At 43.2% G+C, this 26012-nt stretch overlaps 1 protein-coding gene across 2 annotated transcripts in view; it reads right to left on the bottom strand.

Annotated features, from left to right (window-relative positions):
• Window positions 1-1096: 1096 nt before the first annotated feature.
• Window positions 1097-26012, bottom strand: part of DAB1 (DAB adaptor protein 1) — a 334491-nt gene continuing 309575 nt past the window's right edge. Inside the window, exons 14-16 of one of the 2 annotated variants that reach the window (XM_040231048.1) lie at window positions 21500-22048; window positions 17722-17849; window positions 1097-4499 (exon numbers count right to left, since the gene is read on the bottom strand). In XM_040231048.1, coding sequence (XP_040086982.1) covers window positions 4455-4499; window positions 17722-17849; window positions 21500-22048 — 722 coding nt within the window. In that variant the 3' untranslated portion in view covers window positions 1097-4454. Of the gene's footprint in view, window positions 4500-16177; window positions 17367-17721; window positions 17850-21499; window positions 22049-26012 lie in introns of those variants that run through there. The other variant, XM_040231049.1, reaches the window with a different exon arrangement.

The raw sequence follows: 26012 nt of genomic DNA, 5'->3' as shown, positions 1-26012 counted from the left end.
TAACTTTACCATCGGCTAGCTGAAGAAGTTATTTGATCTCTCCGTCTCAGTTTCTTTATAAATTGAGGATAATGTCTAACGCTTGGAAGATTAAGGCAATGGCCATCTAGCATGGAGTGTCTTTGAGGCACCTAATAGCTGCTCAACAAGTATGAGGCACTATTATTCAGAAAGTCTTCTATAACATCTTCTAACAACTGAGTCCATTTCTTAATGTATGAAAGTTTTTCCTTCTATCTGGTCCAAATTTATTTTGCTAGAATCCTTTCTCTCATTTTTTCCAAGTTGGTGGTAACATCTGTTTAATACGTTCTATTTAATGACACCAGACTGAGGGCATATGTTTATACAACCATTAACATAACCAGTCCTAAACAGAGGGGTTTTTTGGCATCCCAAAGATCTAATCATAATCTGTAATCTAGCTGATTACTGCATCAACAAGCTGATCAATAACGAGAAAATAAAAATGATACACATATACACACACACATAAATACACACACACTTTTTTTCTTTCTGTTCTTCAAAACATAAAAGTCAAGGTCCAGCTCCAGACTTCTTTTCATGTTTTTTGGTGTGGATTGTGTGCAGAATGTGAAGGAAGAGAAAGCCTTCATTCTTTGGGTCTCTTAGAGCAGATGATCTTGAACTATGGGGCAAATTCTTTGACAGTCTAGGTTACGCTTGGTCTTCTAATCAACAGTTTAGCAGGTTTTATGTTTTCTTTTTTATATTTTTTAGAAGAAGATACAAATCCATAGGGTAAGTCCTGGGGTCTTCCCCAACTTCTAAAGTCCCATGCTAAGTGTGGTCCAAACCCCGCATCTACACAGAGGGTGCTTTTTCTGACAACAGCCTCCACATTCCTCACTGTGATTTTCCAAACAGAGCCAGTACCTGAATTGAACTGAAGACAAACTGACCTAACTCCTCAGTGGAGCTTTCTTTTTCTGGTCCTTTGCCAGGAAAACAGGCCTTCCCCTGGTCCAATGGAAGTTTCGAGAGAAGCAGTTTCTTCCAGTTCCTCAACCTGAATATCCAGTAGAAGCTTATGGAATAAAACCAGGCTGAGAAAACCAGGCTGAGAAAACCATGTTGTTCTCAAACATGTTTATTTGTAACAGTTTTACATGGTGTGTTACAGAAATTAATGGAAAATTTCTAAAAATTTTGCTGTTCTGTTGAATGCATTGTACATAAAGTTAAAAATAATGTGTCCATATATGTTAACAAACTGTCATCTGAGGTAAAGTTAAAGTAGATCTAGAAATGTACTGCAACAGTCATTTTCTCTTTCTCATCTTTATTAAAAAAATATGTGTCAGAACACAGAAATTGAAATGAATCAAACCCACAGAGTAAACATTTTTTTTTTTTTTTTAAAGAAGGTGCCCGGTACATTACACGATGGGGATTCAGTAGACACAGGGATGAGTACGAATTATCAAAAAAGTCTTGCGGCATGTAAAGAGAGCTATGGGGAATGGGAACAGAATGACAGGTGGTGTTTCCCTGGTTTCAAAATTTAAAGTGACAAATTTCGTGCTAGTGAAGGATGAGGAATTAACAGTTGTACACGTGGATTTTCTATCAGTCTAACTGGAACTGTGCACACTCCCCATGGCCTTTTGGTATCTGCACCTCAGCTCTTATTTGGAAATCTCACTGTTTTCCTGGGATAGGATACGGTGGTTCTGAGTTCCCCAAACAGTGCTTATCGGACGGCAGAATTCAGCCAATGATAACATGGATGGCAGTTTAAAATCTTGACTTTATTTCCCTCACTTTAATGTATTACAGGGGCCATTTTCATTAAGTTCAGAGCCAGCTACATTTTCACCCACACTCAATGAACGACGACAGGTCCACTGGGCTGTCACTTTCCGCTATGAAATGAGCTCCAGAAGGTGGGCCTGAAACAGCCACATCAGCCAGAGTTCAGTTTGAATGTGTCAGAAGCAACCCGCAGAATCAGTGGAAGGGTGTGATACTGCAAGACAAACTCAAGACAACCATATTGAGGGAGAAGATAGCACCACTGGTTTAGAATCAGAATCACGGACAACAGAGCAATTTAAGTTACTTCCCTGTGGGAACCGCCTATCTCATCAAATCCCCAGAAAACGCAATTGAACTGGTCTCAGGACAACTCTCACGGTTATCACACCTTTCCCATTGTCCCCTTCACATGGAAGGATCAGCTCATCCAAAGTATGCACGTTCCTGGAGAAGTCATGTCAACCAAAATGTGACAGCTACAGAGGAAGGTAATGGCCCTTTTCAGCTCTCGAGTTCTTCAGACTTTCCATGCTAAGGTGACACATTTATTCTGCAATGGACATTTGCCAGTTAACTGGAAAACATTTAGATTCCAGTGACCTGACGGTGCAAAACATGGGCTTCAAACAGTAACAATTACCTTGACTTCTCAATTTTTTCCTTGGTCACCAAGTATACCTTCTTCCAAATCATTTTAGTTTCTGTTGATACAAAGTATCAAAGTACACAGGCCGATGGCAGTCAATCATATCAAGGTAAATTCTACTTTTCAAATTTTAAAACCAAGTAAGGATAATCAGCCCCACCCCCAATCCAATTCATCCCATGATTCTTTAAAGTTTTCTTCTTAGTGTTAAACCATTCAATTCAACATACTGTAACTGCATAGGAACATCAGGAAAACACAGTTGACCTGTAGAACAATATTCTCTGTAGGGCAAAAATATATAGATTCTTTATGAAAATCATGTGCTAAACATACGAACCAAACACTGCACTTTTTGTCTCATAAATGTAAAAAAAAAGGAAGCTTAAATTCTTCTGTTTCACGTACAAACAGTCCAGTGATGTCTACAGGGTCAGTGGGAGTGGAGAGGTGGGAGGGAGTTTCAGAATCTGAAGGACAGGCCTTCAGAGCATGAACTGTCTGTTTTCTTGTTTTACACAGAGGGTTGTACTCTCGCAGAAAGACTTAGATGAGAGGCTGGAGTCACGTGCTCCCTTCCTGATCACTAGCCGCTGATTGGCTGACCGTTCCTGTCAGTTGTCCCTGAACTCCAACTTCCTACCATAGGCTCCAGAGTAGTTTCTGGAAAGTGAGCCCCACCCATCAAGTTTGTCACATTCTGCACTCACTCTGCTACCTTCTCTACAGTGTAATGGCATTATTAAAAAAGCATTTTCATTAACATTTATATTTACAAAAAAAAAAAACACAAACGGGCAATTTTTTTTTTTCATTAGAACTCCTTAAAGCCATTTCCCTTAAATATTTAAAGAGTTTAATGGTAAGGTTTTTTTTTTTTTTTAAGTTATAAAATAAAAATCCCATTTGAATTTTCTGATGTACAAAAAGAGATAGAGATGAACCACGGTGGCCACAGAATCAGTTTGTTACTCTGAATATTCATGTCACCACTGTTCCATTAGCAAGTCGATTTTTTAAAATCCCAAACCACATTACCAGGATTGTACCAGAAGTATTTGGCAAATGACTTTTCTTTGAAATGGCACATGGAGAAGACACTTGTCTGCATAGCATCACAGCAGCAAGATATCGGAAAAATAAAAAATCTCATTTTATTGGACTTAAAGAGTTTAGACCTTCTGAGGAAATCAGATGTACTTTTCATCTTTCTCATCAATGGGATTCGATGTCCTTTCCTACTCACAGAGTGAAGGTTAAACCGAAATCTGTCTTTCTTCACCAGGATGCAGAAGAGCTTAAAGGGTTGTTTTGGCAACATTCTTAATCAAAAAGAATCATCAGCCACTTACTTGTCTTGTGATGATTTCAGGTGAATTCATTTCATATACGGTTTTTTCTTTTTTCCCAATTGGATTTCTTCATCAATATTTAAAAAACAAAAAGTCAAAAGCAATACAAAAATTTGTACACTCATTAATTTCAAACATGACAAAGAAAGGAAAGGGGAAAAAAATGGCAGACCAGGCCTTGTGGAGCATTGTAATTATACCATCCTATGTGACAAGGCATACGAATGAGCATCTTGTGGTGACAGAGACCTTACATTCGCCTAAATGACGTCAGTGCCAACCCTGATGTACCTCTCTGAGCCCTGTCACTCCAAATCAGATGTCTTTACAGTGGTCAACAGGCTGAGAAATAAAAAGAGAATTAGGGTTTCACATACTGGGTCATCTTAAACCCACGCTAAGAGAGCCTGGAATATTTGTTGGGTGAGCACTTGCTTGATTTGTGACTTGATGCTGGGTCTGGTTTTTTATACTTCAGTGTGTTTGTTTTTGTGCTGCCATAGACCTCTGCCAGTGGTTGCCAAAACCTCTTAGTTCCCTCTTCCAAAGGAGTTCCATTGGGCAATCGTGAATTTCTTCGTGGGATGACGTGAGGTGAAAGAATACAAGAGAGCCTGTCGCGATGCGGATTTCCATGCCAGTCTTGAAGCACCTGCCACAAGCCCGCACTGATGCTATTTCTTACATCTGTTGATCTGCGCATAGAGAGGCTCCGGCTCCTATGGACAGAGGGACAAAATGAGACCCGCTCTTTTCCCAATAGGGTTTTCCGAGACAGCTTGGGAAGGAGGGTTTGGGATTAGAACAGAAAGATGACAGTTTATGATGAATGACCTTAGGTTATTTGGGGATTATTCAGTCATGGTGCATGTCATTTTGGCATCCTTTTTCATCCCTAAGAAGAACAACTCACCCAGTTGTGCCCTTGGTTTAAAGCTGAGCCTGTTAGGGAAATCACAGGGTCTAGCAGACAGAGCTGGACCAGTTGTGTGATATGGACAAGATACTTTTACTTTCTGAGCCTTAGTTTCCCCAACTATGAAATGGGAATAATACCATTTACCCTCCAGGGTTCTTGTGAGAATTAGAGAGAATATATATAAAGCCTCTAGCATAGTGTTTGGCAGGAACGTTCAAGAAAATAAGCAGTTGAAAGGGATCTTCAGAACACGGTAACAATGATCATACATCAAGTGAACGTTTTTCCAAGACAGTTTTATGAACGTCCACTTGAGATGGCTGAAATTCTGTCTCAAACTGCTCTTTGGTTTCTGCAAGCAGTGATGACTGGGCATGCTTTAGAGCAAGAGAATGGCAATCATGCCATCAGCTCTTAGTTAAAAGCTTCTAGGGCTTGTTTCCATCCACTCCTGCGGCAGCTTCAGGTTTGGTCAGTCACTTACCTGCAGCCCTGGGGCTGTCCTAAAATATACACAAGGCTTTGACCAATATATGACATAGCAAAAATTCAATCCTAATGTAGATGGGAAATGGCGTTTGGCCTCATTGAAGTCACTTCAGACTTCAGTTCATACTGAAATGGACCAGGGTGCACTGGCCAAGCAGATCAGGTCAATATATTGGTCTGAAGCACGCACAGGCCCTTCTGTTAAAGTTGACTTTCATGCTGTCACTCTCGGATATTTGTACCAGAATTAAATGGACACAATGACATTTTAATTCCGCCACATTTTGTATATTAGCCTGCCTCCTGCTATGTGGGTATAGATCCTTTTCAACTGCTTATTTTCTTGAACCAGCAGATGGAACTGGCATTCTGTAGCTCTACCATGTGTCTGACACCATGCTACCTATTTTCAAGTACATTGTCTTCTGAATGTAGTGATTAAGGCAGTGATTTATCTCTTTTGCAAATGAGAAACCACACACAGAGAAGTTAAGTAATTTGACCATGGTCACATGGCTAGTAAGTCACATGGGACTTGAGAATTAAAAGTAAGTTCCAGTGCTTTTTCTCATTTATTACAATACCTGCCATTAAATAACAACAACAACAAACCCCATAATAAACAAGCAAAAAGCCTTCCAGCTATGGTGTCGTAGAGTGTTTTGGAATTTATATAAAACACCTTTATGTCTTACCGGGTTGGCCAAAAAGTTCATCTATAACATCTTATGAGAAAGTCAAGCGAACTTCTTGGCCATTCCAATATTTTATCTGCCTAACCATCCCGGGAGTGGCTTTTATTCTTTCTATCTTTATTTTGTAGGTAAAAACTGAAAATCAAAGAGGTTGTGCAAACTCAAAGTCATTGTGCTGCTCTCATAGATTTAATATGTTGTATTGCTTGCTTTTATTGTGAAGTGGGGACGGGCAAGAAGACGGAATGTGAAGCCCAATGAAGAGAGCTTTTGCTTCCCCAGAGTCACAAGGTTACTTAGTAACCAGGCCGTAAATAGAATCCAGTTCTCCTGAGATCAAGTCCAGCATATTTTCTTCTAGAGTTCATCATCTCTGTATTCTTCCAGGAACAAGGAGCTTCCTACTCTTGGAGGCACACAGTTGTGTAATAAAACACTTTGCCAATTGGAAACCTGCATGGTTTCCAACCATGGGAATTCATACTGTCCTTGAAAAGGTTAAAAAAAAAAAAGTATAATACTGCTTCCAAATATCTGATGACATAAAGTAGGAGAGCTTATTCTTCCATGCCTGACTTCTGAGTTACCACCTGTGCATTCTGTCTGCCATTTTACACATAGAATTAGCATAGTAGGTGCTCAAAGAAGGTCTGCTGAATGAATGTGAATGTCTAGGATACAGTTTCTACTTTTTTCACTGTTCTGATCCCTTTGTCCTAAACACACTCTCCCTTGGCTTTATTCTCTGAGCATCAAATTCTGAGCAAAAGCTATAGCAAGATGATTTATTAAGCACCTAATTTATGCTCTGCCAATGTCTTGAAATGTTTCAGATACTTGTGGTAAGGCTAAACATGGAACTTTTCTGTGTGTTTGTGTTCTGGGGGTGGAGTAAGTGGAGCAAAGGTAAAGGGGTAAAGTAGTGAAGTACCATTAGTGGGAAACAACATCTCCTTGTCCTGTGCTGGGCCGCAAGAATGCAGCTTCCTCTTTCTGGGTAGACTTTCTCAGCTCACTCAGCTTTCTGGATGCCCTAAGAAGTCAGGCTGCCTTGATCTCACCCTACCATTTGCTTTATTCTAATTTTGGAAACTAATTTATTCAACTGAGAATGACACCTAAAAACAGAAGAAGACAGCAGGCTCAGACAGGGTAATTAATGCCACACTGCATTAACTTTCCGCAGCTGAGATAAATATTCACACATCTCCTGCTTGCCGGAATTTAGCTTCAAATACCCATCACAACAGCAGTAACGACTGTAGTCAACTCTCAATTATCCCCACTAATGAAGGGGAGCACTGGTGTGGAAAACCCCAAGCAGCAGATAATCCCAAAGTCTGACACTCTGATGCATTATACGTTTTGGAAACAGCTTTACCTTCCTTGTTACAGAATCTTAAGACTGTCAAGAGCTAGAGGGGAACTAAGAAATCATTTGATCCAGAAATTTCTGACCTGACTTCTGGCAAGGTCACCGTGGGGTCTTTAGGCTGTTTTTGACATTCCAAAAAGCCTAAATGGAATCACACATTAACACAGCACATTTTTGATATCTGTTGTTTTCTTTTGTCAGATCTGACCATATCTCTGCCCTGCTTCAAATCCTTCAAAGTCTCCTCATTAGCCACAGGGTAAGGTCAAAGTTCCTTCACTGGGCACATAAGACCTATTAGTCTCATAGCCCATTAGAACTAATAAATGCCCCTTTCCAGACCATGAATCAAGTCACCCTTCTGATCACATATATCATGCTTAAAAAAAAAAAAAATTCTTCATGCTTCTGTCAGGATGATCTTTCTGCAAGGGATTTTGTCATACCAGTTTCCTGACTGAAACAACCCTCAAGGCTCCCTTAAGTCCCTAGGGATACTGCAGACACACCCCCTCAGAATGACCCATGAGGCCCTTCCAACGTGGCTCCCTTTCCCATTGGCTTCATCTACTTCCACTCTCTTTTAGGTCACTTCTGCTCTGTTCTCCTGGTCCCCTTGAAAGTGAAAGTGTTAGTTGCTCAGTTGTGTCCAACTCTTTGCCCCCCCATGGACTGTAGCCTTCCAGGCTCCTCTGTCCATGGCATTTTCCAGGCAAGAATACTGCAGTGGGTTGCCATTCCCTTTTCCAGGAGATCTTCCCAACCCAGGGACCAAACCTGGGTCTCCTGCATTGTAGGCAGATTCTTTACCCGTCTGAGCCACCAGGGAAGCTCCTGGTCCCCTTGACATGGTAAGATTCCCCACCCCTGAGACTCTGCTTAGACAGTTTCTTCCACTTTGGGGACCTCTCCTTGTCCCACGCCTATAGGTTCATACTTTCAGAGCTAGCCCCAATAGAAGGGCTTCTTGGACTATGCAGGTAACGCAGACCACTCTGCTCGTGGACTCCAGCAGTGCCCTGCAGAGACCCATGTCTACACTGCCATCACATTACCTCCTAGTGCTGTCTACACAGTGAGCTCTGCTGTACCTTTCATATCTGTGTCTCACATTCTGAGCACAAGCTTGGAACCTGGCAGGCACACTACTTACAACACAGAGCACGAGGATATGAATGAGTGAATAAAAAGTTGCTTCTCTTACTGCTGCTGCTACTGCTGCTAAGTCGCTTCAGCTGTGTCCGACTCTATGCGACCCCATAGACGGCAGCCCACCAGGCTCCCCTGTCCCTGGGATTCTCCAGGCAAGAACACTGGAGTGGGTTACCATTTCCTTCTCCAATGCGTGAAAGTGAAGCTGCTCAGTCGTGTCCGACTCCTAGCGACCCCATGGACTGCAGCCCACCAGGTTCCTCCATCCATGGGACTTTCCAGGCAAGAGCACTGGAGTGGGGTGCCACTGAGTTGGCAAATACTTATGAACTTTAATAAGCTCATTTGTGAATCTGGCATATTAATAATCTTTGTTTCTAGAGGACAACAAAGTAGATAGAAACCATGAAGTAAAGATGAAAACAAATCAATGCTCTAGCCTTTGATGTAAGTTGAATACCCTATGTTTTGGGAGATGCAGTGAAGAGTATACCCACACTGATGTGAAATTGGGCAGATCCAGGCTGGTATTCCTACTACCAATTGCCTGCAGACCACTGGGAACACACTTGCACTTGAGCATGTTTGATTTATTGCTCATTGCAATGAGGGGAACCAGGGGCAAGTCTGGAAGAAGTGATTCGAGAGGGCTTCTTATGGGATTAAGCTTATATTAGATGTTTACGGGGAGGGTCCAGAAAGTAAGGTTTCTCTCTGGGTTAGGTGCTTTCAGGAAGCATGATTATCTTAATAATTCTTACCTGGGAGGCAGAACGCACAGAGTAAGACTAGGGCCAGGAGCAAATAATGTTTGGTCATTTTTGGAGCTTGGACGATGTTCATGGCAGCCATGGCTACTGAGTGGTCTTGAATGGGCCTTGACCCATCATGGTGCCTTGTCTGATGCTCATCTGTGAAACTGCTTACATGCAATAGAACACCAAGGGCCCAGCTGTGAGGGCTGGGCTGGCTCCTGGCTGTCATGCTGATGTTCTCTTTCTACTGTCACCTACTTAGTAACCTTACAACTCCATGCAGGTTATTTAACCCTTCTGGGTGTCAGTTTTCTCATCTGTAAAATGAGGCTAGAAGTCCTCATTGAAGATTGAAAGAGAAAACACACACTGGAGCACACCGTCTGACACAGAGAAATTACTCCCCAAATGGTAAGGCTTCTTCTATCTGGGTGAGTGATTCTATCCTTCCTTTATAGAAGATGGTTTTCAGCCTAAAAATAACCAGTAGGTGGCTTTAATAATTCCATCTCTTTCATTGACACTTCTTTATAGTGTAACTGGGCTGTTAAGAAACCTAATAATGGCACAGGATCTGTCCTGGGAAACTATGTGGAAAGATTGCAGAGTACATTTAAAGGGCTTGGCTGCAGGGCCCTGTGGATAGCAGAGACTTCCATGTGTCTGCAGACAAATTTAAGTATGAGGTATGAGCTCATGCCGAAAAACCAAGTAGAATCACAGAAGGAAGAGTATTAATAGACTATATGTTTACAGAAACCAAATTACAGTCTATAGAGGGCTTTCCTTGATCACAGCTGTGGTCTCGTTTGGACATCATAGAGTCTGTACCCTGGGTATTCCTAGCTCCTTTTACAGGGAAGAAGCAGGGCTCCCTAGAGTTTGGTGACTGGCCCAAGGTCACTCAGCCAGCACAGGGAAGAACTGGGATATAATCACATTTGTTACATTTTTAGCTTTTTTATTGCAGTAAAATATTTAGAGCAGAGCATTTTCCATTTCGATCATTTTTAAGCATATAATTCAGAGACATTCATTATTAAATCTCTCTCTTTACCCCAAATAGACCCATTAAGCAGTGACTTCCTAGTCCCCTTGACCCCTAACTCCTAATAACTAGTCTCTCATCTACTTTTCCATCCCTATGAATTTACCTATTTCTTATTTTTAAATCAACTTCACTGAGGTGTAATTTGCATCCAATGAAATGTTCCCATTTTAAGTGTACAGTTTCATAAGCTGTGACAAATACATATACTTATCTGGGCCTCCCCAGAGCCATCAAGCTGTAGATCATTTCCTCACCCTACAAACTTCCCCCATGTCCTGCTCAGCCAGCCCCTCATTCCACTGTGGCCACACTGATCTGCTTTTGACCACTGTAGGTTAGATTTGTTTTCTCGAGCATTTCATGTAAACACACCCAGGTCTTTCCTAAGCCCACTGTCCTCTCCACTGCCATGTGATCCCTTTTGTAAAATGTCAAAGCAAGAAGGGCTCTCAGTCTGACAGTTCCTTTCTGGCAGGAAGAAATGAAGGGCTCCGGATGTGAGAGGTGTTTTACAAAAGTCCACAGGAAACAGTGGAGAGCCAGGAGGGCAGCCCAGGGTCCGGACTCCCCTTTCCGTGCATATTCCCTCACTCTCCCTACCTCTTCCCAGCCGTTTGGCTTGAAGTACAAAGGTACATAGTTTTCAATCCCACATTTTCATGAGCCCCTTTGGAAAGCCACTTCAATTGTGCTTATGACTTCACTTTAAATTTACTGTGTTTGTTTTGGGGAAGCTTGGCCACATTAAGCAAAGGTTGGTCCAAAACAGATGATGAGTGGGGAGAAGACGCGGCATGCTGAGAAAGGTGGTCTTGGACGTGAGGTCGCGCGCCATGCAATCTGGTTACTGAGCAAGCCCGTTTCTGCCCCATCCTGGGCGCCTGGGGAGTGAGAGCCACGCTGAGCCAAGCTGGGGGTCAGATTGCAGCTGGGAGGTGAGCCAAAGCTTGAGGCCCTCAGCATCACCCTGCCTAGGCAGCAACTTCAGCCTCAGGGTCTTTAAAGCCCCAACACTGGGGCCTACCTCAGCAGGGTCTTACATTTCCTGGCTTGGCAAAATGAAAAAGGGGATGGTAACCATGGAGTAAAACTAAGGTGGAAAGAACTCAAAGTGCCATCTAAATCCATGAAAAATGTTTAGAGCCATAAAGACTCCCGCAATCTTCTTAACTACCTGTATGAACTGAGGCAGGCTTTTCACCTGGGTTTTCTCATCTCTACAATGGGGCTTGTAACACCAACATCATGGTCCTGTATGTAACATGTAATAAGTGAGCTCATATGACATAAAGAATTTTAACAAGTGGCAGGAGTCTTCCTTTCTTTTTTTATTCAAAGGAAAGGGGAAATGACAAAGCTTTCTGACTACTTTCAGCCTGAAAATCTGGCTTTTAGGATAGGAAAGCCTTCAAAACAAAGGATGGATATGATGGTAATACCTTAGAGTCTGAAGTTGCTGCCGAATGCACTTGCTTCCAGGGGCCTCACGGTACCAAAACCCACTTGGTGAACATAGGTGCACAATCTGAGTTCCCAGGAGGTCCACACTCATTCTGATCAACTCTGCAAATCTGCTTTGCATGTTGACATCACTTTTTTTTTTTTTAACTTGTCCTGTAGCAGATGATGGCACTAAGGTTGCTGATGCCTGTTCTCTGCCAAAAGCAAGTGGGCCTGTCCTGAGTAGGCTCCCGGTGGTCAGGAGAGGGTCCTACATCTCACATGGAGAGTCACCGGAACCCCTAAAGAGTCCCCACATTTCAGGGACTTCTGGCCTTTCCTTCATTAGACGGGAATAAGGACAACCTGGGAGAAGGGTGCTGTTGGAAGACTTTTTGAGGAGTGGGTCTTCCATGCTCTAGCTGGCTGACACTGGAAAAGTTAGAAGTCCTAGAATGTAAGAGCTAGAAGGGCTGAGGAACTGCTTTTCTGAAGAGAAGACCAAAGGTCAGAAATGAAGCCATCTGCCTCACATCACAAGCAATTAAGTCAAACAGAGGCTGCTAAAACCCAGGTGTCCTGGTCTTGGTTGAGTGCTCTTAAGTTCTCTAATCAGGGTCTAGAGTCAAATCCTAGCCTCCTTACATGTGATTCTTGTGATTTCAACAAGTTATTAACCTCTCTACCGTACCTGCCATATTTGTGAAACAGGAATAATAAAAAATACTTAAGAGTGTCTCTCTGAGGATTGAACTAGGTGATATTTAATCAACGCGCTATAAACACGCTGCTGACTTTTAAGTTATCTCATTAGTAGTAGTAAGTGCAAGGCTACTTGCATTGCCTTCTACAGGGTGATTCTAGAAACAACGAGCATGATCTAACTCAGCTCAGCAAAGGGCAGCCCTTCAGCCTGTTTTAGTGATGGCCAGTTCTACTGTAAATAAAGTCTTACTGGAACTCACCACAGCCAGTCCTTAGGCACTGTCTTTTGCTGTTTTCCTGCTACAACAGTGTAACAGATTAGCTGTGACAGGCCTGAAGGGCCCACAAAGCATACATCGTTCACAGAGTGTTTGCTGAACTCAGGTCTAAATGATCAGTGGATTCTAGCTCTGCCCACTACTCTAGGGGCTGAAAATCATGCTGAAACCTCCATCTCTGGGCCTTTGTCCTCCAGAGTCTCATGTTCAGCAGTCTACCAGCATCTGAACTTAGAAGTTCAAAGGAACCTCAAGAACACTTGGTCCCAAAGTAAACTTGCCTTTTTCTCTGCTTAAGCCTGCTGCTCTGTGTTCCTTAGCATAGTTCCTGGCCCCACCTAGATCTCCGGGGCAGGCAGGAACCCGGGGAGTCATCCCAGTGCATGCCCTCTTCTTCCTCTCTTCCCACTTGCCTTCAGCCTTAACCTCCTCCTGATTCCATCCTTTCCCTGGGCATCAAGCCAACGTCTCTAACCTGGCCACCGCTGCCCTCAGCCAGGCTTTGCCATCTCCTGCCTGGACCAGGTTGGCTTGGACTAGCTTCAGAGCACCACTATGCTCCGGTAAAGAAGTGGTTATTTTCCATTTCTGTGGTTCTCTGTTTTAAGGCTTTTTGCTATGTGATTCTGTTTAAAAGCAAAATAGTAATAATAAGGCCAAATATGTGCTATTTTACTTTCAAAGCTTATAAAGCACTCTCATACTCATGATATCTTCTGATCCTAGAAGAGCCTGAGGAGGGAGCTGTTATCATGATTCATTTTCATCTATGTGTGAGAAATGGGGTTCCAGGGGTTAGCTAAGGTCCCACCTAAGATCATGTCCTTAGGAACTGTAATTCAGACCCAAGACTCTGACTCTGGGCATCTGTTTCTACTCTCTCCTTTTTTTATTTTTATTTTTCCAAATCTCTCTCCCAAAGCATCTAAAGTTCTGCTTTTCTTTCCCTTGAAAACTAAAAATCCATCAGGTAATATTTTATGTGTCTTGGGTTCCCACTATGAAGATTGGTCTTTAAAAAAAAAACGACAGTAACTTATTATTTATGGCAATATCTATTGTTACTAAGGGAGACAGACCAAACAATTCTCCATTGTTACAGATGCTACTTTGACTTGACAGCTGGGGAAGTCTGATAGGCAGTTTATTTACTTAGCTATTTAACCAAATAAATGTTTTCATTTTTCTTTCATCTCCTCAAAAGCTAACATTTCGCCTTTAAAATTGCTCCAGCAACATATCAGTGGAGTATAAATTACCTGCCATTCCCACACCAGCTATTATAATATTATTTGGGTTCTTTTTTTGTGCCCTTGTTGACCCAGTCTTTCACAGACACGTGATTCTCCCAGATGGGAGGGTAGGGGAAAACATGAAATAATTGAAGATATTCTCCCTTATTGCTAAAACAGAAATGCTATTTGAGATTGGCCCCAAAGCATCCACCTGTGAGGACTGAGGCCGTCTGTTTCCTCTTACAAGGGTGCGATATGGTTTTAACTTATCAACAGATGTCACCCCTACCTACTCAGGATTGTGTGGGCATTTCTAATAAAAAGCAGCTGGTGATAATGGTTGCAACGATGATAAGGCTGAGACTCCTGCTTCCCAACTGCATGGAGGCAGAGGGGAAAATAGAGCTGTGGACGTAACTTGCCCTGCATGGTGTATCCTTTCTCCAAATGCCTGGAAAAGCGCTAAGAAATAGCAGCCAGTAAATTTCCGGTTGGATGGATGGGTGAATGGAACGGAGACAGAAGGATCAAATGTGGCTTGTTCTGTGTTGAAGGAGGGGCCCAGAAGCCCCTTTTGGACTTCCGTCACGGGTGTCTTGGGAGCTTCCCTTGTAGCTCAGTTGGTAAAGAATCTGCCTGCAATGCAGGAGACCTGGGTTTGATTCCTGGGTGGGGAAGATCCCCTGGAGAAGGAAATGGCAACCCACTCCAGTATTCTTGCCTGGAGAATCCTATGAACAGAGGAACCTAGCAGGCTACAGTCCATGGGGTCGCAAGAGTCGGACACGACTTAGCGACTAAACCACCACCACCACTATATGGGTGTCTTAGCAAGGCTAAGGCTACGTGGGATGTGTCAGCAAGGCTGGCAACGGCCTCTTGGCATGTGATCCTTGATAGGCCATTGTGAAATTGCCAGACTAAGCTTTCAAAGGGAGAAAACTGCTTCACAGAAGATTACAGCCCAGCCCTCCTTTGGAGCTGGGAACTACTTATTATGATTTACATGTGAATATAAGATAAGGCTGCTCTGTTTGGAGAAGTGAGAGTTGGCCCCTGAGGCCCTAAAAGGTGTCATTCTGATTATGGGGCAGGGTGAGCCAGAGAACTAAGAAATAGGGTTTTTCTTTTTCTCCCAAAGCTCTTTTAAGGCATATTGAAAACTAATTACCTACAAATAGAAAGTACAAAGCAAAACCTCCCAGGCAATGGCCTGGGTCCTTATGGTGGAATTTATTCAACACAAGGGCTAAATGTATAAAATCCAAGGGAGTGGTAAACCATATTTATTGAGCACATGTGATGACGGTTTGGGGTGATGGTGTTGGTGTTGCTGATGGCAACTAACAGCTCAGCTACTTTCTGTGTGTCAGACGCGGTGTTAAGAATTCCAGACATATCACTTAGTCCAAACAATAACCTCATGAGGAAGGATATTTTTATCCTTATCTTTCTAAATAAGATAGAGAATTATTATGACATCTCCTCAGGGTCACATAGCTTATAAGTGCTAGTGCCAGATTCTGAATTCACTCTTGTTCCAGAACCCAGATTTTTAAGCTGAGTACTGAGTGTCTGTCTTTATGTGCCATCTCAGTTAAGGTAATGGATATTCCAGGCCCTGCAGCAGATAAGCACACCAAGACTCAACAGCAAGTATGGTTCTTGGCCAAGATTTCCTGCTATTAGGTAGCTGAGCTAGAATCTGAACTCAAGTTCCAAATTCTGAGCTCTTCCCACAAGACTGTGCCACATCCATTCACAACTCAGCCCTGGCCTGGGGTTCTAGACAGAGCATCAAACACAACGCGGAACAGGCTGAAGCCCCACAAAACAGCTTGCACAACTATCTCAAGCAGAACAGACGTGTAAAGATGAGGGTGTGAGGCATCGATCTGCAAGTGCTGTCCGTCATCTCTGTTCTCTAGAAGTTCAGTTTTAGGATCAGACGTTGGCTGTTATGCTGACGAATGGCTCTTGTCACCCATACTTCATCACATTTTTCAAGGCAAAGGTGAGCATGTGAAACAAAACATATGAAAGGGGTAGAATAACTTGTTGGGGCATCTTCCCATCATCTCCAACTTCTGCCTTTCCTGGAACATCAACTCTGTCTATTATCACAAGCCCCCCAAATAGCTTTGCAAGTCTACATTTTTAGTTGGGTGTTTGCATGGCACAATGGTATTCTTGTGTGCTATATACTGTACTGAGGTGAAATGTGGCAGAATGTATGGTATGCTCTAATCATAAAATCTATGAACAAAACACACTTTGAAAATACTCTATAAGCTTTCAATAACTATCAAAATAACTTATACACAAATGGCAACTGATTCCAAGGTAGCGTCAGAATCCATTTGTGAACAGTGAAAGCTATTTACCATTTTAATGGTTCTGACCATGCTACTCAGGCCTAAAAATGGAGCTCTGCCGGTTAGGGCCTTGCGGTCCTAGGCATTTATGGAAAACTAGAAAAGCACCTGAAAATTGAAGACATTTGTCAAGGAGTGACCTTAGAACTCATGTCTGGGTAACAAGGGGGTACTCATGTCTCCTGGGAAAGTTGGCTTCATCAGCCCCTCTTTCTTTCCATCAAATCAGATATATTGAAATTCAAGTGCCTAAACCCACTTCTAGTAAATGTAAGTACACCTCTCTCAAAGTTGCTGCTGATGGAGTCTGAAGTGGTTTGGTGGCAAGCCACCGGCTGTCAGACAGGTGCAAACAGCAGAGCCTCAGAAGCGAATGCCACATGTCTTTGAATTCCACTTTCGCAGCTCTGAATTCCACTTTCACTTCAGAAAGGGTGCAGGGCCCCTTTTGGCCAGACAAAACAGGCTACCATGATCTCACATCTCTAGCAATTTTATTTCAAGCACTGCTTGTTTTGTTTCTTAGTCTGCCTTCTCGAAGTGTGTTTGGTTGGTGATTTTTTTTTTTCTTCTTTTAGATCTGTGGAGCGTAGGCAAATTCTGTGACACATTGCTGAAGGGGTCTAAGCATCTGGACCACATCTCACTGAGAAAGAATGTGTCCATCTCAGAATGTTGATGCTTTCAGACACTGAATCCACATTAAGCAGCTCTGACCATGCCTCACCACCCCCTGCCCCCACTCAGAACATATGGTAATAAAATAGTATGACCATTCCCCACTCCTCACCTTTACCCCTAATCCCAATACATGTCAAAGGTCATGCATCCATGAGGATAAACAAGGTGGAAAACAGACACCAGGCAAGGCGAGATGATGCAAACATCAGGGATACGCTCAGGCCAGGAAGATGGTGCGAACATCAGGGATGTGACCGGCAGAGGCAATGAACAAGCAACAGGGAGAGCGGATGGCTTATGGGAGATCAAAAGGACAGATACCTACCCAGACCTGTGCTATCTAGCTACCGGCCTGTGGACTTATATTATCACCACTGGGCTCCCCACTGGGCTCACCAAAGGGATCACTGTTGGATGAGGCCTGTGACCCATCAGGCTAGAACACAAGAAGATAACACTTTTTTTTTTCTTTTCAGTAATTTAAAATATAAGACAGCTGGGTACATTTTCATGCACACATATCATCCATTATATTAAAGAAGGCAGCACTCCATTGAGAGGATGCCACTTCTGCAAATGTGAGAACTTGCAACAATGTAACGAAAGGATAACAGTTTTCAGCTGCTCATTTGAACATAAAAGAAAACCCCTTTAGCCACCCCTTTAGAACCTAAGAGTCTGAGTCAGCATTCTATTCTACACAGGGTTCCTCATGCATTGTTCATTTTAGATACAGAAGTTTTAAATGGGGAAAAACAACAACAACAACTCAGAACAAACTGGCCACTTACAGCTTCTTGCTCTTCACTTTTGCTGGGGCTCTCAAAGCCCTCTTCAAAGATGTCATCGGTGGTCGGATCACTGGCGTGGGATGCAGATGATTTGGATGGAGAGCTCTGTCTAGGGGCTGGGGTTGGAGCTACATGGAGACCATACAAAAAGAGAAAACATCCTAAGTGTCTGGAGGCAACTGTTTCTAACCCACGGAAACCCCAGGGATCTGGTTATGTTTGAGTCAAATCCCAGGACACCTCTTCCCATCACAAGTCAAATCAGTTGAACAGTTTAATCTCTCTTCTCTATCTCTTTATCCTGTCCTCTCACATACTTGACAGTCAGGAGGAGCTGGTCCACTGGGATGGGTGAGGCAATGGTCCTCAAGGGATGTTCCCTGGACTGGTAGCATCAGTCACATTTGGGGACTTGTTGGTAATACATATTCTTGGACCCTACCCTAGATACACCTGCTGAATCAGAAACTCCATGTTTCCACAGACTGACGTTGAGACCCACTGGACTATAGTTTTCTTTCCATTTCTTAATTTCATATAATTATTTCAATAAGAATAAAGATGACAGTGTGACACATTTATTGGATGCCTTGCATGTATCAGAGGCCATCAAATTTCACAGGTAATATCTGTGATCCTCATAAAGCCATTTTGAGGTAGGGGTCCTCCAATTTTACAGATAAGGACAGTGAAGGTTGCTAAATTGCTCAAGGTCTCAGACTTGGCAAGAGGTGGAAGCAGGCTTTGTATCCTGGCATGTAGTAGGTGTCTGATAAACCTACTGAGTGAACAGTGAATGAAGAGTGTCTCAGTGATCTGGGGAAATGGACAGGGCTGAAGGCAACTTCACAGCTGAGGCTTCTTCCCTCGTTCCATAAGGATCTGCATTTTCTGTCCTGACCTTCCCACAATTTCCTTGTCTTCTTTATTCCAGAGGTTTATAATAAATATGCCACTGGAAACCACTTTCCTTTCCATAATTTCTAACTTGGCATGGAAAATACTCCTCACTGGCTCAGCCCCAAGGAAGGGGGAGGAGGATAGGACTTGATTTACTAGTTGAACTGAAAGCCATTGATAAGGTCTCCCTGCCATTACTTCCCAGAATTTACAAAATCTGGCTGCTCCTCAGACAGTGAGTGATTATAAACCTTAGTGAGTTGCTTCTGTAACTCTTAACGTCTTTAGAACAACGTTATTTATTGCATGTCAGTGAGCCAGACACGGTGCTGGGCACTTTGCATTCATCACGCCCTCTAATATAAACACTGCAGGTGCTACTGTACCTGCTGTCTTTTTCTGATGAAGAAACTGCCACTCAAAGAGATGAAGTGCCTTTCTCAGAGTTAACACAGCTGTGAAGAAGCAGGAGTCCCGGGAGTCAGCACAAATCTGATCCTGCTCAGCCCCACTGTGCCTTTCTCTTTCTATCTGAGGACCGCTATTGGTTCTGCTCTACCCAAAACATTTGAAAGGTGATGCTGATGGACAGAGGACATAAAGATAGGCTGCACTCATTTTCTTTAAAACCTAGGATTTTTTTTTAAATTAAAAGGAAGTAGGTTTAAAGAGATAGTTTAGGTGAAAACACCTTGATATGCAGCACACATTTAATATGTATTAGTGAAATTGGATTCTGAAGTGAGTTTGATGTGGTTTCTTACTAAAGGCTAAGAATCCTGACCAAGCCACCAATACTGAGAGATATGCTGCTCATACTTCCTGGATGTAATCAGTGGGATGCAAAACTGTTTGTTTATGCAAGTGTTTAACCTTTAGAAGGTTTTATAGAATACCTCTGTACTCTAAAACAGTAGTTCTCAATCTGGGACCTTTAGAAGGTTTTATAGAATACCTCTATACTCTAAAACAGTAGTTCTCAATCTGGGACAGTTTTATTCCCAAAGGGACATTTGCCATTATCAAGAGTCATTTTTCATCATCAAAGCTAGGGGAAGAGAATGTGATCACTGGGCATCCAGTGGGTAGACGTCAAGGATGCTGCTAAACACCTGCAATCCATAGGACAACCACCCACAATGAAGAATTATCTGGCCCCAAATCTCAACAGTGCCAAGGACACAAAGCCCTGCTCTGAAACACAAGAGTTACGAAGTGGCTTTTGTTCCTTTTCCTTCATTCTCTACAATCTTCCAAAATACCTCCCATGTGCCAGATACCACAGGAGCATCAAAAAAAGTGTAGCAACACGAGGATGACTAAGACATATTCCCTGTCCTCAAAGAATTTATACTTCCCTCTTTTATATGTAGCTAGCACACCAGCCCCTTGAAAGAGAGACATTTGCTTTCAAAAGATGCTTGCTTATTTATGCATGGATGTCATTTCTTATAGCATTTCATTTTTTTTTTAAAAATTCATGATTCTTCATTGAAACCTTGTGAGTTGGAGTAAACAGAGATGCCCCCACCATGTAGATCATATGGCCTGAGAAGCAGGCTATTTATACCCATAGAAGAGGTTCAGCCAGCCAGACCTGGCTGAAGTGACATTATCTAATTGTGTTAATATTTTAGATTCTTTTAACAATTCATGCTATTGGCTAAGCAGTGATCTGTATCATCCGACAGTAATAAGAACACCAACCTTGCCGTGTCATGAGCCTTTTCCTTCCTCTTATCAACTGATAAGGCACAGGCTGGATCACCAGGCACCTTCCTGGGTTGGTGTCAACCTGGCATCAGTGTACCCCAGTGTATGTGGATTCTGTTTGGCTACATGGTACTGGTTTGCCAGAGGCTGGCAATAGAAAAGTGAGTCGGGGGGGGAATCACTGAATGCCACAAACAGGACAAGGCACACAGATATCGAAGCCAGCTCATTTATCCTACCCAAGACACAAGGGAGGTTACAAGAAGTCACACACTTGCCCAAAGATACAGCTTGGGGTAGAGAAGGCAGGATTAGAACCTCAGTCTAGAACTCTGCGTAAATCCGCTCGGTGTGCCGTAACAATGATGATAAAAATACTTCCTACTCTCTGAGGGTTGTGATGTCTTAGCACCTGTGCCACTGAATGCTTTTTATGACCTTTAGCCTGAGATAGTTGAGGAAACTGAGGCACAAAGAAATAAAGTGACTTGCTCATTGGCACAGAACTAAGAAGCAATCAAGCTGCTCTCTGGAGTCCTAGTCCAGAGTGTTCTGCTACAACAACTTATTTTGTTTTCCCTTTGACTACGCGAAGCTTTGAGCCAAATTCTGGCTGCTACTCTACTTGTTGTGGGAGGCTTTACGACTGCTCTATCTCTGGCCTGCGTTTTCTCCTGATCTTAATTTTCTAATTTTTTTTATCCTTGTTCCTAAAAAATTTTAAATGCACATACTCCATTCAGTTTTAGTTCAATAAGCCATACCCAAAACTATGTATCAGAGCTGGGATCTACATACATGAACTCATGAAGGAGCGAATGAACAAAACCAGAAGAAGCAGGGTGACATGCTAGAAAAACAACAGGCTTGTATTCAATTCTACCTTTTAGTCTATTTTCTTTGTCTTTGAATCTCACTTTCATTATCTGTCAAACAGGTCTAACGAAACTTGCCATAAGCATTGTTAGGAGTATAGAAATAACACATGTAAAGCACGGAGAAGGTACATGTAATTGGCATCTAATAATGGGAGGCTATTGTTAGCAGTAGTAGTAGTGATATAAACAAAGAGGCCTGTTGAATGCAACTGAGCTGGTTTCTCTGACACCAGAAACAAGGCATCAGTGGCTCTCAGGGGTTTATGTCTCCAGAGAAGGACACTCACGTGAGTTGGTCGATGGCGTGGTAGAAGTCACAGGTGTCAAGTTCAACTGGGAGATGTCAAAGTCATCACAGTCATCCGTATCCTGTGCCACCCCGACTTTGTTGAAGTAACTGGAGAAGGCCTCTGAGGTGCAGGTGAGGGAGGGCTGGTCGGGTTTGCGGGAGGGCACAGGCGGAGGCTGGGCCATCTGGAAATCCTTAAACATTTCTTTTCCCATTTTCTGCCTGGGCTTGTCGGTCTGTGGACTTGACCTGGCGGAGTCACCCGTGGCTGGGACGGTTGCCAGGGGGGTGAGGGGACCTTGGAACATGGCAGCTGGCAAAGGCATAACAGTTTGTGTGGGCATGAAGGCGGCTGGCGGAAACTGCCCGGCCACGGTGGGCCAGGGCTGCTGAGTGGCAGGGAAGAGACCCGGCTGGCCCCATGCGATGGGCTGAGCCCCCGGCATCACCTGAGCGACTGGCGGCTGAGCACCCATGGCGATCTGCTGTTGGACAATGGGCTGCTGGCCCCAGAAGGATGGGAGGACGGCGCCCATAGCAACATAACCTGCAGGCGTGAAAAAGAAGAGTCAGGAGCCCTGGGCAAGAAGCATTCATGGAGTCAAGTGATCGGCAGGAAGGTATCAAGTGACTACTCAGAGTCAGGCTGTGTGCTAGGATGCAAAGGTGAGTATGACAGAAGTCCCTGCTCTCCCGGGGTCTGCCTTCTACAGCTGTGGTCAGGAAAAACTGCTCTAAGGAGATGACTTGTAAGTAGAAACTAGAATGCAGTGAGGGAACAAGCCAGGCAGGCATTTGGGGGTAATAATAATAATGGTATAGTTCTCAGAGTAGTTATAGTCTTATCATTCTTAAAGGTTTCTGACATCATACAGCTCAGGAACCAGTGTGCTCAGTGGGAAGGGCAGAGTGCTGGTAATGGGCACATCTGGGTTTGAATCTTGCTTCCCCTTCTTGCTAGACTGAGGGCATCCCCATTGCTTCTGCTAAGAGTCAAGCTCTTTGTTGTAAAATCGGGCTACAACATCTTCCTTCTCCACATCAAAACCGTGTGCAAGATGACTGAGACCAAGGTTAAAATTCAGACTGCCACTTCTTATCTGTGGAATCTGGGGAGAGCTTAAGAAGGTCTCTAAGCCTCTCCTTATCTGTAAAATGGGCAGAAAATACCTTCTGCCTCGTTGGGTTAAAGACTGAGATTATACATTTAAGATATAGAGAACTGTGGCTGACACAGAATGAATATTGAGTAAATGTTAACCATTAGTATGATTTGAATCACAGCCTATAAAATTACTTAATACCTTCTTTGATATGTAAAAAACATGCAATAAAAGGTAGCTCTAGGTATTATTATATATTATTGTTAGGCCAATCTTAGAGATTAAAAAATGTAGCTTAGTAATGTAGTTAGGAATACCACATACAGTGGCACAGATGGGTCAATGCAAAACTCCAGGGGGTGTACTCACTTACATTACCATAATATTTTGCTACGGTGAGATATAATCATTTTAAAAGGAGTACAAGTGATACTCTATACCATAATAACAGAATCAACATAATTTCCACTTATTAAGTGCTTACAACATGTTAGGTTAGTATTAGGTGCTACACATCTTCACAAAATACCTGCAGGGTCAGTATCATTATCTCCATTTTAGGGATAAGGTGATTGGTGCTCAGAGAGGAAAGTAACTCGCACAGGGTCACACAGTGGACATTAAGCTGAAATCAGGGTCTGAACTGAGGTTATCTGTCCCCAAAGCCAGCATTCTCTCCACTGCCCCCTACTACCTCACCCAGATGGCCAAGACTGACTTCTGATCTTAGCACAGTCCATAAAGTTGGTCCAACCATCAGATGTTTTAGCTTACTGTGGGCCTGGAGGAGACTCCCATGTCCTTCCAGGGGTTCCCACCCTTCTCAGGGTGCAATCAAGCCCAGGAGACAGATGACCAGTCTAGGCAGAGTAGAAGATGAAGGCTGATCTCTCAAAATAAGCATTTTTATGGCTGCCAGAAGGAATTTGCAGGTACAGAACGGTGAGAAAAGAAAAAAAAAAGAGGGTGGATGTATGGTATCCTAGCAGCTTCCAAAATGACCTGGGTTGTGTTGATGACTGGTGAACCCAGAGAAATGACACGGGGGCTGCCTCACCCATGCGCTAGCCTTAGATCCACCTGCCCTTCAACTGATTCATAAGAGAGGGAGCCAACTTTCAAAGCCAGTCCATTTCCTTACAAGGTGAGAGGAGGCTCCAGAAGGGGTGGACACAGAAACACAGGCTTCCTGCTAATTAATTGTGTTTAATACTTTTATGGAATGAGGCAGGAGTGGCAACAACAAAACACAATATCCTTATCAGATCACCTTGGTCCTAGTGCAAGGAAATGAGAACAAATACTAACACCCTACTTTTCCTCTCTGAGCACCAATCACCTTATCCCTAAAATGGAGATAATGATATCGGCCCTGCAGGGATTTTGCGAAGCACCTAATACTATACCTAACATGTTGTAAGCACTTAATAAGTGGAAATTATATTGTTTCCGTTATTATGGTATAAAGTATCACTTGTGCTCCTTTTAAAATCATTGTATCTTTCTGCAGCAAAAAGTGAAGAGGCTTGGTGCTGACAGCTTGCTTAGGTTGCCTGCGATAGAATAATACAATGACTTTTAACTGCACTTCCTTTTTCTTATTTTCCCATTGACTTTGACGGGGTTCAATGGTTCTTGGTGGGAGCTCTACTGCCTCCTAGGGGATGATTAGAAAATTCCTGGGGTGTGTTTTGATTGTCAGGAAAACTTGGTGGGGTTGGGGGCAGTACTGACATTTAAGGGCCAAGAGCGTTGATACTAGACCTCCTATAATATGGGAGATGACGTGCCTGACAAAGAATTTGTGATTATTTGAGTGCACTCTGAATCACATGGAAATTTAAAGTTTCTTTGCACAGTTTTAATTCACTTAATTTTTCAGAAATGCATACACTGGGGAAGATTATACTTTGTTTCTTTGGAACATAGTCAAGAGTTGATCAACAACTTGGAAAATCGTGGTCCCTGTTCACGGCACTGGAGACAGCGTTAACACCCCTATTCTGGTTGGTCTATTCTATCGTTGGCTTTCGGTGCACACATCTGATCACTTAGTATGTGTTCTAGCGTGGTGGTGGTGTAGTTGCTAAGTCATGTCCGACTCTTGAGACCCTATGGACTGTAGCCTGCCAGCATCCTCCGTCCATGGGGATTTTCTAGGCAAGAATACTGGAGTGGATTGCCATTTCCTTCTCCAGGGGATCTTCCCAACCCAGGAATCAAACCCAGGTCTCCTGCATTGCAGGCAGATTCTTTAACAACTGAGCTATGAGGGAAGCCAGTGTGGTGGCACCTGGATATTTCCTAATGGAAAAACATATCTTGTTATTATAAATTTGCTTTTATTTCTTCTATTACAGCTAAGACACTACATTGATTTGAACAACTGTGTAGATAGTTTGTATTCTTGATGAATTTCATTTCATGATAGAAAAGGAGAATAAATCCTTGTTATAAAAAGGGGCACTGAGTCTGACAGGGTGAAGACCTGCCCATGGATTTTCCTACCATGCCAACCCCGATGCCCATTTTGGTACATGGATGGAAGCCTTCAGTCTCCAGTCAGACTTTTATGCTTGGCTTCCATCCCACCCTCCTCACTGCCACCATATTCTAAAATGCCAATACGGTTGTCCCTTGAATAATGCTCACGTTAAGGGCACTGAGTCCTGAGCAATGGAAAACCCACGTGTAACTTACAGTTGACCCTCCATGTACCTGGTTCTGCACCCATGGAACCAACCAACCTTGGATCATACATAATACTCCTGTAGTATTTATTGAAAGATATCCACATATAAGTGGACCCGTGCAATTCAGGCCTTTATTGTTCAAAGGTCAGCGGTATAGTGCTTCATCACCTAGAAAGTGAGGCCCAGAGAACTTAGCTTATCTTTGGGGCTATGGGGTCAGCCCGTTTTCACCTCTTCACCCCTATTTCCCATTTACTCTCTCATTGGCACCCTTCCCTGCAGCAGTTGCAAACGACACAAACTGCTCCCTCACCTCTGCTGGTCTACCCGCATGGAAACTCATCCCTACTTCACGTCCCTCCTCCGCTCTTGGAGACTCAATTCAGCATCACTGCTGCCCTCTGTACTCAGTGGGCTCTCCTCTGGTCATGCACAGTTCCTCGTGTTCTTCTCTATCGTGGTGCAGTAAAAAGTAAAAAGTCAGTGTTGTAACTGCACAGCGATTTTGACTAGAGAGCCTCATTAGACTAGAGAGCCCCTGTGAGTAGGAACCTTTTCTTTCTGCCTCTCCCATCTGTGTCTAGCACAGTTGTGGGCACACATCCACTGCTCCATAAATGCTTAAGGCTGGAGAAAGGCTCTAGATAGAGGTGACTGAGTCACAGTGGAATAAATTCACTGTATTTTTCTGTGTCCAAGCCAACTCCAGCAACCA

This window comes from Oryx dammah, unplaced genomic scaffold (genome assembly GCF_014754425.2).
Source record: "Oryx dammah isolate SB20612 unplaced genomic scaffold, SCBI_Odam_1.1 HiC_scaffold_28, whole genome shotgun sequence".
Classification (NCBI taxonomy): Eukaryota; Metazoa; Chordata; class Mammalia; order Artiodactyla; family Bovidae; genus Oryx; species Oryx dammah.
Note: the sequence above shows the minus strand (reverse complement) of the source record. Positions and strands in the feature narration are given on the sequence as shown.